Here is a 13534-nt window from a genome sequence, read left to right as displayed (position 1 = left end):
GGCTGTGAGCAAACCAAGGCCAATGCCATTAAGGAGTTGCCCAAGTGAGATATCCGGGCTCTGATACTAAATGGGCTCAGGGTAGGGCCTCTCTGGGGCTGTAGGTGGAGGATGCCCCAGGGCATGCCCCAGGGCATGTCCCAGGTGTGGTCATGAGAAACCAGCCCGGAGGCCTCACAAACAGGCCAAGGCAAGCCCCATCCAAGAGGGTCCCTTGGAAGGCTGAGCCCTGATTCCCAGGAGGGAGGCACCTCTGCTCCCTGCCTCTTCCCTGGTCAGAGGAGCTCAGGAGACTCGCACCCTTCCACTGCAGTGACAACTCAGCTGGGGCGCAATCCACGCCCCCAGGGGCCCCACCCTAGTCACAGGCTTCCCAGTCACCTGCTCCCAGGGGTCAGGCCCTGACCACGAATGTACCGACAAAGGACACAGCCTCTCAGCCAGCACGTGGGGGCAGTTTTGCAAACACATCTCCCTCCTGTTACTCAGCCACAGCAGTGCTTTGGGAAGGGGCCTCTGAAACACTGTCCACCTCGCTCCACGCTGGCCCAAACTGGGGGGCTCCAGCCCAAGCCTAGGCCCTGGCCGGGTCTGCCAGTCTCTCCCATTCCTATATGGGCAGTAAGGGCCCAGAGGAGCAAGGGACCGAGGGTCTTGACAGTCTTCCCTGTCACAGAGCCATATGTGTCAAAGGAAACAACAGGGTGGTCACCACAGCTCTCAGCACAGCCTGGATGGGGCTGGGGGGCTTGGGGAGACCTGAGCTCTGCTCTGCGCTCACTAGCTCCTGCCTCACCTGGACCCTCGGGGCCTTGGCCTGGGGGTAATGTCAGCCCCTCTCCTGAGCTCTGTATCCAGCTGACGCAGGGCCTCAAACTGGACCTCTCACTGGCCTCGAGCACAAAATATGGCCAAACGCCAACTCTCCCTCCTCCCCAAGTCTGCTCGTCCCCTGCTCGCTGTTGGCAGTGACCTCTGCAGGGTGCGCCATCCGCTCTCTGCGGCGCTGGGGGGCAGCCTGCTCTCTTCCCTCTTGCTCCCCGTCAGGGTCCGCCCAGGCCCCGCCATGCCACACCCACCACGCCCAGAGTCCCTGGCCTGCCAGGTGTATACTTCTCACTTTTCTTACTTGGGAAGCAGTATAGTGTGACGACAATGACCCCTGCTCTGGAGTCAGGCTGCCTGAGTATGAATTCCAGTTCTGCCACTCTTTAGCTTTGTGAGCTCTCAGTTTTAATTTCCTCGTGCGTAAATTGGAGCTAGTCACTTCATAGTGCTCTGTGAGAATTAAATGCGACACTCCATGGGGACCGCTGAACACAGGGCCTAACACACAGCAAGCACATAATAATTCTGCTTATTATGAACACCAACCAAACGGTGTGAAGTGGGGTGACTGTGAGGCTGAAGGAGAGCATGTCACGGCGTGGCTCATTGGGGCAGGCAGCAAACGCTCAAATAAATGTGAGCTGTTCCTGCTGCATCATCCATCTCCATCGCTGGAGCAGGAGCTCTGACTCTCACCCTGCCCCTATCCCCCACCTCCAGCTACCTCTGTTTCAGGCCTTTTTCCACACAACAGCCAGAATGGTGTTTGTCTAGAACATAAATTCAGTGGTGTCCCTTGGCCCATCCAAACACTTTCCTGGCAGCCCCCAAACACACACACAGACTCAATCAGCCCATCCCCACACCCCTAGCCTTCTGGAATCTTCCCTGCCTCCCTGCTGTCAGAAATTGTCCCCATAACCTCCACGGGGAACTGGACTTGCTTCTCCCTGTCTGCAGCCCCCTGTATTCCGGGCACCCAGAGGGAGGAACCACCACCTGCCCTGACCCCATGCCCTTTCTGGTTAAGTCCTCCACCCCTTCTCTCCCTCTCCCATAACTAACCAGATAAATATATTTTGTGGGGCTTGTCTACTTAACCAAAAAAGGTGTGAGGACCATTGCTTCTAGGCAAAAGCAGGAGCGCTGGCATGTCTGCATTTCTGAAGACCCGAGGCTGCTCGGCGTCGCTGAGAGCCAGACCCAGGCTTTCGGGCCCCGCCTGGCCCGGAGCTGGCTGCTCCGTCTTTCCCACTGCTGCCTTCCCAACACCCTGCCCAACTGGGACGCCCCCTCCTAGAGCCAGCTCACTCTTGCAGAAATTCGGCTTCTTGGGGCTAGCACCCCAAGCCCGGGGCACACAAGTGACAGGATCTGAGAAGGGAAGCCAGACCAAGCCACATGGAACTCCCTCCCCGCTCCACCACTGCACCCATCGCCGCAGGCGCCACCCACGCTTACATATTTGAGGAAGAGGTGAAGCTCTCGGTGATCTTGGGGGTTGATTGTGGCCTCGAAAAGGGGCAGGAAGATGTTCTCCAGCATCTTCCCAAAGCTTGGCAGCAGGTTCTTTGATCTAAATATGTCACTGGGGGAAAGCAAACACTCTGATTAAGGTGGGCCCAGGAGCCCCCTTGGCCTGTCAGAGACCCGCCCCAGCCCCTTCCTCAGACAGCTCGTGATCACATGTAAACCCCCAGGGAAGAGTCCAAGATGTGGCTAGAACACAGATCCCTCCCCTCCTCTCCAACCCCCGGCAAGTTCCATGATACTAGGCCTTGATTTGCAACCTCAACAGCCACCCCTGCCCATCTGAGAGCTTTCTCAAGCTGGAGGCCATGCTGGGAGTGCGGTGCTGGGATTCAGGCTGACCAAGGGTCTGAAGGATGAGTCCTCAAATGTTTCAGTGATCCAAACTCTCTCCCACTCAGCTCAGTTCCCGACTAAAGCACACATCCCAGCCCATCCATGAGCCATGAGCCCACACCGGCCAGGCTGGAGAGGACAATGGTGGTCTGAGTCATATCCAGGGAGAGGACCAGCAATGTAGACCACCACCAGGTCACTCATACCCCAGGGCTCACCCAAAAGGATAATTCATCTTCAAACCCCAGTGAGAAGAAGATGGGCTGTGGTTCCCTCCAGGCCTTTGTACACATATGTTCTTCAAAAAACAAGAGACTAAGTGTCATGAGGCCAGCTTTGCCAATCACCCCTCCCTGTAGGAAAATCCCTGGGGAGGAGAGGCCTAAGCTGACACTGGACCAGGCCCCACCCCTAAATAGTGCAGACTCAGCAGCCCATGCAGGACAGGCTGGCATCCCCAGAGGGCACGGGCAGACAGCAGGCCACCCCACTTACTAGATCCGGGGCACCTGGATGATCCAGCGCATGTTGGGTGAGTAGACCTTGTGCTGGATGAACCAGCGGGCCAGGCTGAGCCACTCCTCGGCACTGCGGCCATAGATGGAGAGTCGCGGCTCTGAGTACTGGTACTTGCTCTCCTCTAGCTCCCGGGCCACTTCCTGGAAGCAAGAAGAGCCAGGTCAGCCCAAAAGCGCCCCAGCTGCTGGATCCTGCAGCTCCCTCAGCCACCTGCCCCAGGGCTGAGAAGGCCTGATCTACATCCCCTTGCTGTCCTGTAAACACTCACTCTGCCTCAGCGGCGGCTCCTTCCTGGAGAGGAAGGCCTGGGGTCTGACAGTCACAGGCATAACCAGGCCAGGCAGCAGAAGCATCTCCAAATGGAGCTAACCTGCAACCAGCCAAGTTCAGGCCACAAACAGGGCAGCAAGCCTGGACGCTGTGACCGCTGCCAGGATAGACAGCCTCCCCCACCTCTGGGCCTTGCCTGAGCTGGATGATGGATGCACGGGGATTCAGGGAGGGAAAGGAGGGAGGGGGTCGTGCTGGGCCCCCACTTTTGAAGGCGGATGCTGCCAGGTATCTGAGGAGAGCTTGGAGAGGTCAAGAGCTCACTCACCTTGACCATCCGAGCAAGGTACTCGCCTCCCAGGTAGTTTTCAGTTTTCAAATACAGGTCACGCAGCTCACTGGCCCCCACAGGGTTGTATTTGGAGTTGAACTTGTCAAAGCGATGGAATGTCTGCCGGCCCTGGAGAGAGGAGACCGCCAATGAGATCACCACATTGTTCTACAGCCCCCACACACATGCCCCTCTCCAGGCCTTTTCAAGGTGGCCTTACGTGCGGCCACACGGAAGGATGTCTTCCATGTCAGTTCTTACATGAAATCTTGGAAAGTCCTGGGGCCAGGACCATGTGTCCTCACTTGGTCAGCCTTGGGGTCCTTCTGCGAGGCCCTCTGTGAAGGGGCCTCATGCTCCCAGGTATCATGGCTAGGAGCATGGCTGGCTGAGTGAGCAGAGAATACTAACCTATCAAACAATCGATAATAAAGTATGTCCTAGTGCTGCTTAGGGCCAGTCCTCGTGGACTAGTAGTTAAGATTTGGCACTCTCACCACTGCGGCCTGGGTTCGTTTCCCAGTCAGGGAACCACACCACCCATCTGGCAGTTGTCATACTCTGGTGGCTGTGTGTTGCTGTGATGCTGAAAGCTGTGCCATGGGTATGTCAAATACCAGCAGGGTCACCCATGGTGGACAGGTGTCAGCGGAGCTTCCAGACTAGACAGACTAGGAAGAAGGACCTGGCCACCACTTCCCAAAAACTTAGCCATGAAAACTCTATGATACAGCGCTGGAAGGTGACAGGACAGCACAAGAAGACCGGGCAGGGTTCCGCTCTGCAGTACACAGGGTCACTAGGAGTCTGAAGTAACTCAATGGCAGTAACAACAACAAATTACTGCTTAGACATCATAACGCACTTTCTCCACATTATCTCATTCAGTGTTTTGTTTGTTTTTAACTGAGATTTTTTTTTTATTGTGGTAAAATATACATAACACAAAATTAACCACCTTAACCATTTTAAGTGTACAGTTCAGTGGTGTTAAATACATTCATTATGCTGTGCAACCATCACCACCATCCACCTCAATCCTTTCCATCTTGAAAATGGCAACTCCATACCCATTAAACGGTCACTGCCCTCCCCCAGCCCCTGGTAGCCTCCATTCTCCTTTCGGTCTCTGTGAAGTTGCCTAGTCTAGGTACCTCATACAAGCGGAATCATCCAGTATTTGTCCTTTTGTGTCTGGCTTCTTCGACTTAGCATACTGTTTTCAAGGTTCATCCATGTTGTAGCAGGTATCACTACTTTATTCCTTCTTCTAAGGCTGAATAATATTCCATTGTATGGACACCCACAGTTTGTGTATCCAGTCACCCACTGATGGACACTTGGGTTGCTTCCACCTTTCAGCCATTGTAAATAATGCTGCTAGAAGCATTGACATGTAGGTATCTGTTTTAGTCCCTGCTTTCAATTCTTCAGGGCATCAGGTGTATACCCAAAAGTAGAATTGTTGGAACATATGGTAATTCTGTGTTTCACTTTTTGAGGAAACTCCATATGTTTTCTATAGCAGCTGCACCATCACTTAGTATTTTAATAACTTTGCCACATCAATAAGGCACGTGGCATTCACCATTTTATAAGCAAGGAAATAAAAGCTTAAGTGAGTTGCTTAAGGGCATACAACTCCTAAGTGGCAGAAGTGGAATTAGAACTGGGACCTGTCAGACTCCAAGTTATGCATCTTTTCCCCCGTCCCATGGCTGCTCCAGCTCTGTGACTCTCTGAGACCAAATTCCCTCTCACAGTCTCCGTGACGAGAAAAGACAGAGCTGCCTACACAGCCTCCTCTCTGCAAGCACAGCCACGGCTTCCTCCCAGGGCGCTGAGTCCCCGCTGGGACTGCTCGAGGCCCCGGGCAGAAGCTCACTCACCGCGTGGACGTCCAGCGAGTCCACAGTGAGGTAGTACGGGTCCATGTGCAGGCTGTCGAACACCTGCCTCAGGGTGATCTTCCGGCCCCGCTTCTCGGCCACAATCCTGTCAGGCTCTGTCTGGTACGTGTGCTTGATGAAGCGCAGCAAGTGCTTCTGGTTCATGCAGGCAGCCACGTGGATGTGCGTGTCCACCTGTAACACAGTGTCCCTCAGCCCAGGAGCCAGGCCGCCTCCCCCGGCAACAAGAGTTAGGACACCCAACCTCAATGAGGAGCGCAGAGCCCCAGCACCTCACGGCCACGGAGCCAGCACCAACCAATGCCTGGATCCCCCTCCACATTTCTGCTCTAGACTTTGGAACTGGTCTTCCTCCCTCTAACCTTGCTGCCCAATCCACCTCCTTACAGCATCAAGAGACCTTTTCAAAGCGTAGAATGGATTCAGCCACTCCCCTGTTAACAAAGCATCCATGGCCCCCAAGTCTTCATGATAAAGCCCAAGCCCCCAGCTGGGGATTCAAGGCTTACTTCAAACCCTGACTCTCACCTTGCCACTGCCCTGCTCTACGCTCCAGCCACCAACCACTTATAGGTGCCCGAGGCACCATGCTATTCCACACTGTGTCACTTGGCCCATGCATTTCCTCACCCTGGCATGTCTTCCTTCCTCCTCACCAGTCTCATCCACCTGGAAATGTCCTACGACTTCCTCCGCTTAGAAGCCAATCCTTACACCCCAAGCACAATGGAGCAGTTTTTCCCTTGCCCAACTGGGAACCTAGCACAGACACTCCCATTACTGTACATGTCCTCCGGATCCACTCTAATAATTTTCTGCTACACTGTCATTAGACTGGGAGCTCAGTCCTCAAAGACAGGGACCACAGCTGATGCACCTAAGTCTCCAGCACCCATGCCACAGCCTGGTATGACGTGTCAGTTGAATCAATGGATGAACGGATGAACAAATGAGCAGGTGTGGTAGGTTCCAACAGTTTCAGTAATATCCACATCCTCATCTAACCCTGAGGGCCCACCAAATGCCCCGTGAAATCCCACTCTTGCCATTGACCTGTCTTGGAATCCCCAGAACCTTCCTTTTAGCCACCAGTCCTAAAGAAATGGAGCCCTGGGTAAGCTGAGGGATGGCCTGAAGTGGGCATCCTGACTCCCCTTCCATGAGCCCAAGGGACCTACAGGAGGTCCCCAGGGAGGGTGGCAGCAGCCTCACAGGCCAGACTGCACTCTGCCGTTACTGCTGTGGCCAGTAGGGCACTCTGCCAGGGCTGGGGTGAGGAGGTGCCTGACCTCCGGCCAGGGAATGCTGTCCACAGCTGGCCAGGCATCTCCAGGTCATGCCAGACCAGACATTTGATCTACATTAGACCAGCCAGCCCATGTCGTTGACCACAACACTCACTCATCAGGGCCATTAATCCTGCCAATCCCACCAGAAAAACAGACCGCTAGACATCAGAGAAATGAAACAATTCAAAGGACCAAAAGCTAAAACATCACCCAAAGCACAGTGAAAAGACTCAGGTACCTCAGGGACAGGCTGGTCTCATGTGGGACACACAGAGAAGGTCAGCCAGCTTAGCTCTGCCGGACACAGCTGGGCTCAACCACCTCAGCATGACTTAGCACATTCTGGGCTTTCTGGTTGTGTCCTCCAGCATACCAATGACACACCAAAGGGGGTGCAGCCTGTCCTGACCCCCATGAGTCACAAGATGAGGGAGCAAAACAACTGGACAATCCAGGAGGCATCTGATCCAAACTTCAGAATCTCCAAGGTGATTATTTTAGGAACAAGTGAAAGAGCCTGGCATTGGATACCAGTGTTTTCAACTCACCAGAAGATCCGAGCACACTTCTCACTCTCACCTAAGACGCAATTCTAAACAAACAGCAGTTTCCAAATAAGGCTGGCCAACACCTGGCCCCTAAGCCACCGCTGACCATGTCCATACCCAGGGCAGACATCAATAATCGATTACAGCACTCATTTCACTAAGCTTTGAGAGAAGCCTCAGGTAGCCGCTCCTAAGTGGTCAAGTTTGGCACTGAAGATGAAACCTATTTGTTATCCCTGACACAACATTTAAACCAAAGTAGATAAAGCTTAACCCTACCCATCCCAAGCAGCAAACAGAAAACAAGTGTTTCAGTTACACAGTCCTGCTGGTTAGGTCCCATGGTGTCATAACCCACGACCTGCTGTGAAGCTGCAGGTGCTTTCACAAATGCCACCCACACAGACCCATGGCCAGGCACAGCTCCTGCCTCAGAGCAGGCCCTGCTTGGCCCAGGAACCGTCACTGGGGCCCCGCCTCAGGAGCAAACAGTGTCAGAGCCAGTGCAGTCAACAAGGACCCCTCGGCCCCAGGCAGCAAGAAGCAGTCAGGCCCAGAGCATTAACGTACGCAGAGGCCAGGGCTGTGCTGGGCTAGGCAAGGAGTTTCTTTGGAAGCCCATCTAGGCACTTGCTGGGGATGTAGGGTGCGCTCAGGCAGGGCTGAGGGGAGCTGCCACAGTGACCGAGGCACCCACCTGTCTGAACACCCAAGGCTCACACAGAAGGAACACACGGTACTTGAAGGTGAAAATACCAGATAGGCAGTGTCTAAAACACATCCTTTCACCCCTGTCTAGCAATCCCCAAGACACTTCCTCAAGTCTCACAGCCCAGGAGCAGGAGCCAAACTTTCACTCTTAAGGGTCTTGATCCCACCAGGTGGGAATCCATGTCTGACCTCATGACACTTAAAAGAGGTGATCCTGGCATCTCCCTGGAGGGGGCCTCCCTTCGAGCATTGCTGAGTGCTCCCAGCAGGAGGACAGGGAGGCCTGAGCTGGGCTTCCCTGGAGAAGACACATCCTCCCCTGTTCTACGCTCCCTTATCAAAGCTGACCCCAGGGAGGGGCAGTCCTCAAGTTCTGAGACAGAGGCCCCTCTGAAGATGAGGACCCCACCGTGACTCAGTTCAGGTTTGGCCATCCCTCCTCCGGGCACAGCCTAGTCCCCACCCTTCCCCCACGAGCTTCCCTCCCAGCTCACTACCATACCCCGGCCCGCCTCTCCACTTCCTCTGAGAAACCCCCGGGCCCCAGCATGATCCAGAACCTCACCTACTCTGCAGCCTCACCCTCCCCACAGCCCACACTGCCCTCTCCCCAAGCCCTGAGCTCCAGCCACACTGCACTGCTGGCAGTTATGTCAGAGCACTGCTCAGTCTCTCTCCTGTCACACACTCTCTCTCCCGTGGTATTTGCATATGCTGTTCCTCTGCCTGGAATGCCGTCACTTCCACTCCCCTACCCCACCCTCTGCCTGGCTAACTCCTACTCTCGCTTTAAGTCAGCTCAGTTCTGGCCTCTTCCTGAAAGCCACCTCTGTCACAACACATCACTCTAATAGTAATATGCTGGGAACTCCTTGTGGACAGGAAGTGACTCTTGTTCAACGCCAAATGCCACATGCTTAGCACTGATCCCATGCCTCACGATATGTTAGTGAAATGGAAAAAAATGTAAAAGCTGGAGGCCATGATCACTTAACACCCACATCTGCCCCAGGAGCAGCCCCTGCAGGCTGCGGGCCCCTGAGCCCAGGCCATGGCTGCTCGTCCGCGCCGGACCCACAAGGAGGCAAGACCACAGACTCCCAAGTCCAAAGACTTCTTAACAACTTTGTCTCTCCATGATGAATTTAATACATCCTCTACCTTAAAAGCAGCCTGGCCTCAACTCTTACGACCAGTTAACGGTCATGCCTTATTTTCTGAGGAAGAGGGCACATTCCAACAGAAACGCAACATGGACAAAGGTTTCCACCTAGAGCCATACCAGTCACTCCAGGCACCATCTGACGCACAGCCTGACACAGGGAAGGCAACTCGCCGGGCTTCCTTCTGCACATACACAACCTACTCCTCTGGCCAAGGAAGGCCGCATGGGGGACTAGCCCCAGACTGGCTCAGGGCAGCCCAGTGGGTTGGGAATGGAACTGGGGGTGGGGGTGGGGCTGGCTCTGAACACCGGTCCGCTAACGCACCTTTCTCACGTTATAGAAGTCTCGGTGGGGGTTGCTCTTCAACTCTTTGAACTCGGACATTTCATTTAACATCTCGTGAAGGCTGAACTTGGATTCCAGAAAGTTCAGTCGCCGGTGACAATACGTCTTCCTGCAGGTTGGGAAGGGGGAGAAACCACAGTTAAAGAGAAATCACATCAAGCTCTCCAGTTTGGAGACCTCCAGTGTCTGCGGGGACCGACTCTCGAGTGGACGGTCAGGGTAGGGCAGGGAGGGCTGAGGAGGTCCCAGCTTTCTATACACCCCGTTGAACTGTGTAACCATGTCCACGTGCCCTATGAAACGGTGGAGAGTCAAGACATGGGGCAGCAGAGTGCTGACTTTGCAACCTCAGAAGGTTCTTTGACTTCTGGCTTCATGTGCTTAGGCAATTGACCTGAGCCTCTGTTTGCCATAAACAAAGATGGCGATAGTAATGCCCAAGGTTGAAGTAAGGGTTAAACTGGCTTATGCCAGAGGTGAAGGACCTACCTCTGCGTATAGTGGACACTCAATAAAAGTCTCCCTCCTCCATCCCGTCCTTCTTTCTATCCTCCCATCTATCCTCAGCCACCTTTGATTCCTTGAAAGGAGTCTAACTTCTGCCCAGATGATCGGCAGTACTACCAAACTATAAGGTGTGACCTGCCCAGCTTGGTGTGCAGAGGAACCACCCTCTGACCAAGTGACATACCCCAAACCCCAAGACCCAAGGACCTCCCAACTCTGAGATTTCAGGACAAAAGGAGGATGTTTTGCACTGTGGGCAGATTCAAAATGCAGGGGTGTTTGTCACTAGGACAGAAATCTCTACAAGGACTGATGCCCCCCCAGCCGGCAAAGGCTGTTGGAGGCGGGAGTGCTCACTGCTCTCCACCAACCGCCAGCCACACCCAGCCCAGGTGCCTGGCCACGCGCCTGTGTCCACAGCCACACGGAACCTTCAACCGCAGTGCATGCTACCCTACTTCCTTGGGCCCCCACACAAACAGCAGCTCCCTTGGCATCCAATCCCTCTGACTTTCCTATGGAGCGGCTGCCGCCCCTGGAACAGCACCATCACCTGTCTGCTGAGAGAAGCCCCAGAGCGGAGCACAGGAGTCTCAGAGACTCACTCTCCTCGACAGCCTCTGGGACAAGACAGTCACTGCTCACACCCCCTCTTTCCCTCCCTCCCAAGGCTTCCCCTTGCAGCTCCTCCTCACATTGACTGTAGTGAGCCTCCCGGAACTGCCCTGTCCCCTCCTAGGTCTCAGCTCTGCCCTCGGAACAGCGAGGACCAAGACCCATGCTGCCCATCCCCCTGGCACCCACTCTCCTCCCTTGGAGACTGCCATCGCACCCATTCTCGGCAAAACCCAAAAGACAGGGCAAGAGAGAAGTTCCTGAGCCATGACCTCCCCCCTCCCCCTCCCCTAGACTCCCAGTCCTGCCTGGGCACTCCCAGCACAGCCACTTGGAGGCTCAGGGTCCTGGCATCCTGAACCCCCATCACAGATGAGCTTAAGTGCCCCCCAAGAAGTGAGAGGCCAAATTCAGGAGGAAGGCTGCCTACCTCGTTGGTTCAAGCCAAGCCCACGAGCATCAGGGGCGTCATGGCATGAAGCTCCCAGACCCCCTGCACTCTCCCCTCCAGAAACACAGAAAACCCAACATCTGAAGAACAGCCTTCATCACTCCTCCACCATCTACAATAATGCCCCAGGCTGGCAACTCTCTGCAAGGCTGCCGTCCTGCCTGGGGACAGGAGTGACAGCCATTTTACAGCGCCCCAGTGGCCACCACCAAACAGAAGCTCCACATTACACATGCAGAAGGGACAGGAAGCACCACCTCTAGGAACATGCCAGCCTATGATGGAAAATTGTTGCACTGGGAAAAGGGGAAGCCACGCTTTTTCTAGGATGGTTTAAACTTGGGAAAGCCCAGAGCAAAGGGGTGACCTGGCCGGCCTTTCCCAGCTTCCTCCTATCCATGCACCCACCCAGCACTCATGCAAAAAGAGGCGGACTCAGGGAATGCTGGCTTACGTGGGGCCATCAGTGATGAGAGCCAGGATGTGGCTCATGTCCACCGTATAGGTCACCAGGTCAGGGTAGGGCAGGCTGTGGGGCTCCTGGCACTCCAGCATCTTCTGGTTATCATACACGAAGAGGATGCCCCCCTGCATGCGGACCAGGTAGCCCAGGTTGGGGGGAGCATCATCCAGGCGGTACGGGTCTTCCGGGGGCTCTGGAGGAGGGTGGAAGTCTGCAAAACAGGATTGAGTGACAGCAAAGAACCCTTCACCTTGTGACCTTGCGTGGACTCAAAAGTCACATTCTCCTGCCCTGGTCATTCTGTCTAAAACCCAACCGCCCCCCAGCCCCCACCAGCCCCGACATCTCACACCCTCCTCCCTGCTTCCTTTTGTCTCCTTAGCACTTACCGCTATGTAAAATAATTTCCCCTATTGATCTTGGGACACGTATGTCTGTCTGTTCGTCGCTGCAGCCACACTTCCTAGAACAGTCCTGGCACACGGCTGGTACTTCACTACATTTTGTTTTTTAAAGATTTTATTTTTCTTTTTTCTCCCCAAAGCCCCCTGGTACATAGTTGTATATTCTTCGTTGTGGGTCCTTCTAGTTGTGGCATGTGGGACGCTGCCTCAGCGTGGTTTGATGAGCAGTGCCATGTCCGCGCCCAGGATGCAAACCAACGAAACACTGGGCCGCCTGCAGCGGAGCGCGCGAACTTAACCACTCAACCACGGGGCCAGCCCCCTTCACTACATTTTTTTAATTTAACTGAAATGAGCTTCAGCCTCCTGGGCCCTTCAGGGACGCCAGGCATATCAAAGAGGGCAGCTGAGTCTTCTCCTAATGAGAGAATAGACAGTACCTGGGACTGCCCAGAGGGAATAATTGTCCCTGTCCTCCCACAGCTTCTGGAGCCCAGGACAGCGAAGGGGCTAGATGAAGAAGCCAGCCCCCGAATCACACCCCGCAGTGAGCAGAGAATAGGGAGCTGGTCTCCCACCGATCAGGGAATGCCAACGACAGAGCTGTCTGTCCCCATGGCTGCAGGCTGAGTTAGGCCACGGGAGGAGAAAACATCTCTTGCCTGTTTCCCAGCTGTGAGATCTTGAGCAAACCACTTTACCTCTCTGATTCTGGCTGCTCATCTGAGGACAACACCCCCCGCCTTAAGGGGCCGTTGTGAGGGCTGCAATATTGGGTACAGGAAAACGCTTTGTAAACAGTAATGCCCGACGCATAATTATAGGGCACTATTCTCACTACTCTCATAATGACTTTTCCTGACTCTCCATAAGCTCTGTCTCTGGACAAGGAATAGGTTATTGCTAAATAGCAGAACCGGGGGCTTCAATTCTGAACACCAGCCAACCCCACATAGGGTCGAGCTGCCCAGCAGCCTGCCCAGCAGCCAGCCCAGGCAGGAGGAGACCCTGGCATCCTCATCAAAGGATGCAACTAAGGCGGGGTGACCCACCTGGGCGCCCCCATCAGTGCTCGGAACAGGCCACCCCTGGAGCAGATGTGAGGCGTCACAGGGGCCAAGGCAGAGCAGGGCTGGGGACTGATGTCCTCCCGACAGGCAGAGCCCAGGCCAGCTCAGGAGTCCCTGAAGTGTGCCAGTGGCCTGTGGCATGCAGGCAGTACAAGGCCTGGGTGAAGCCACGGCCTCCACCTCACCACACTCGGCCTAGGACCCCTGGGTACTCTGTTTTGCACAAAGTACACATTTGGTC

The 13534-nt window shown here is 54.8% G+C and overlaps 1 protein-coding gene across 8 annotated transcripts in view; it reads right to left on the bottom strand.

The window, feature by feature from the left end:
- The window catches only part of AMPD3 (adenosine monophosphate deaminase 3), a 45167-nt gene that overhangs the window by 7846 nt on the left and 23787 nt on the right, over positions 1–13534 (bottom strand). For all 8 annotated transcript variants that reach the window (XM_070626347.1, XM_070626349.1, XM_070626346.1 and 5 more), the window contains exons 5-10: positions 11811–12030; positions 9763–9892; positions 5704–5898; positions 3812–3943; positions 3190–3353; positions 2290–2416 (exon numbers count right to left, since the gene is read on the bottom strand). In XM_070626347.1, the coding sequence (XP_070482448.1) occupies positions 2290–2416; positions 3190–3353; positions 3812–3943; positions 5704–5898; positions 9763–9892; positions 11811–12030 (968 nt within the window). The remainder of the gene's footprint in view (positions 1–2289; positions 2417–3189; positions 3354–3811; positions 3944–5703; positions 5899–9762; positions 9893–11810; positions 12031–13534) is intronic.

This window comes from Equus przewalskii, chromosome 6 (assembly GCF_037783145.1).
Source record: "Equus przewalskii isolate Varuska chromosome 6, EquPr2, whole genome shotgun sequence".
NCBI lineage: Eukaryota > Metazoa > Chordata > Mammalia > Perissodactyla > Equidae > Equus > Equus przewalskii.
Note: the sequence above shows the minus strand (reverse complement) of the source record. Positions and strands in the feature narration are given on the sequence as shown.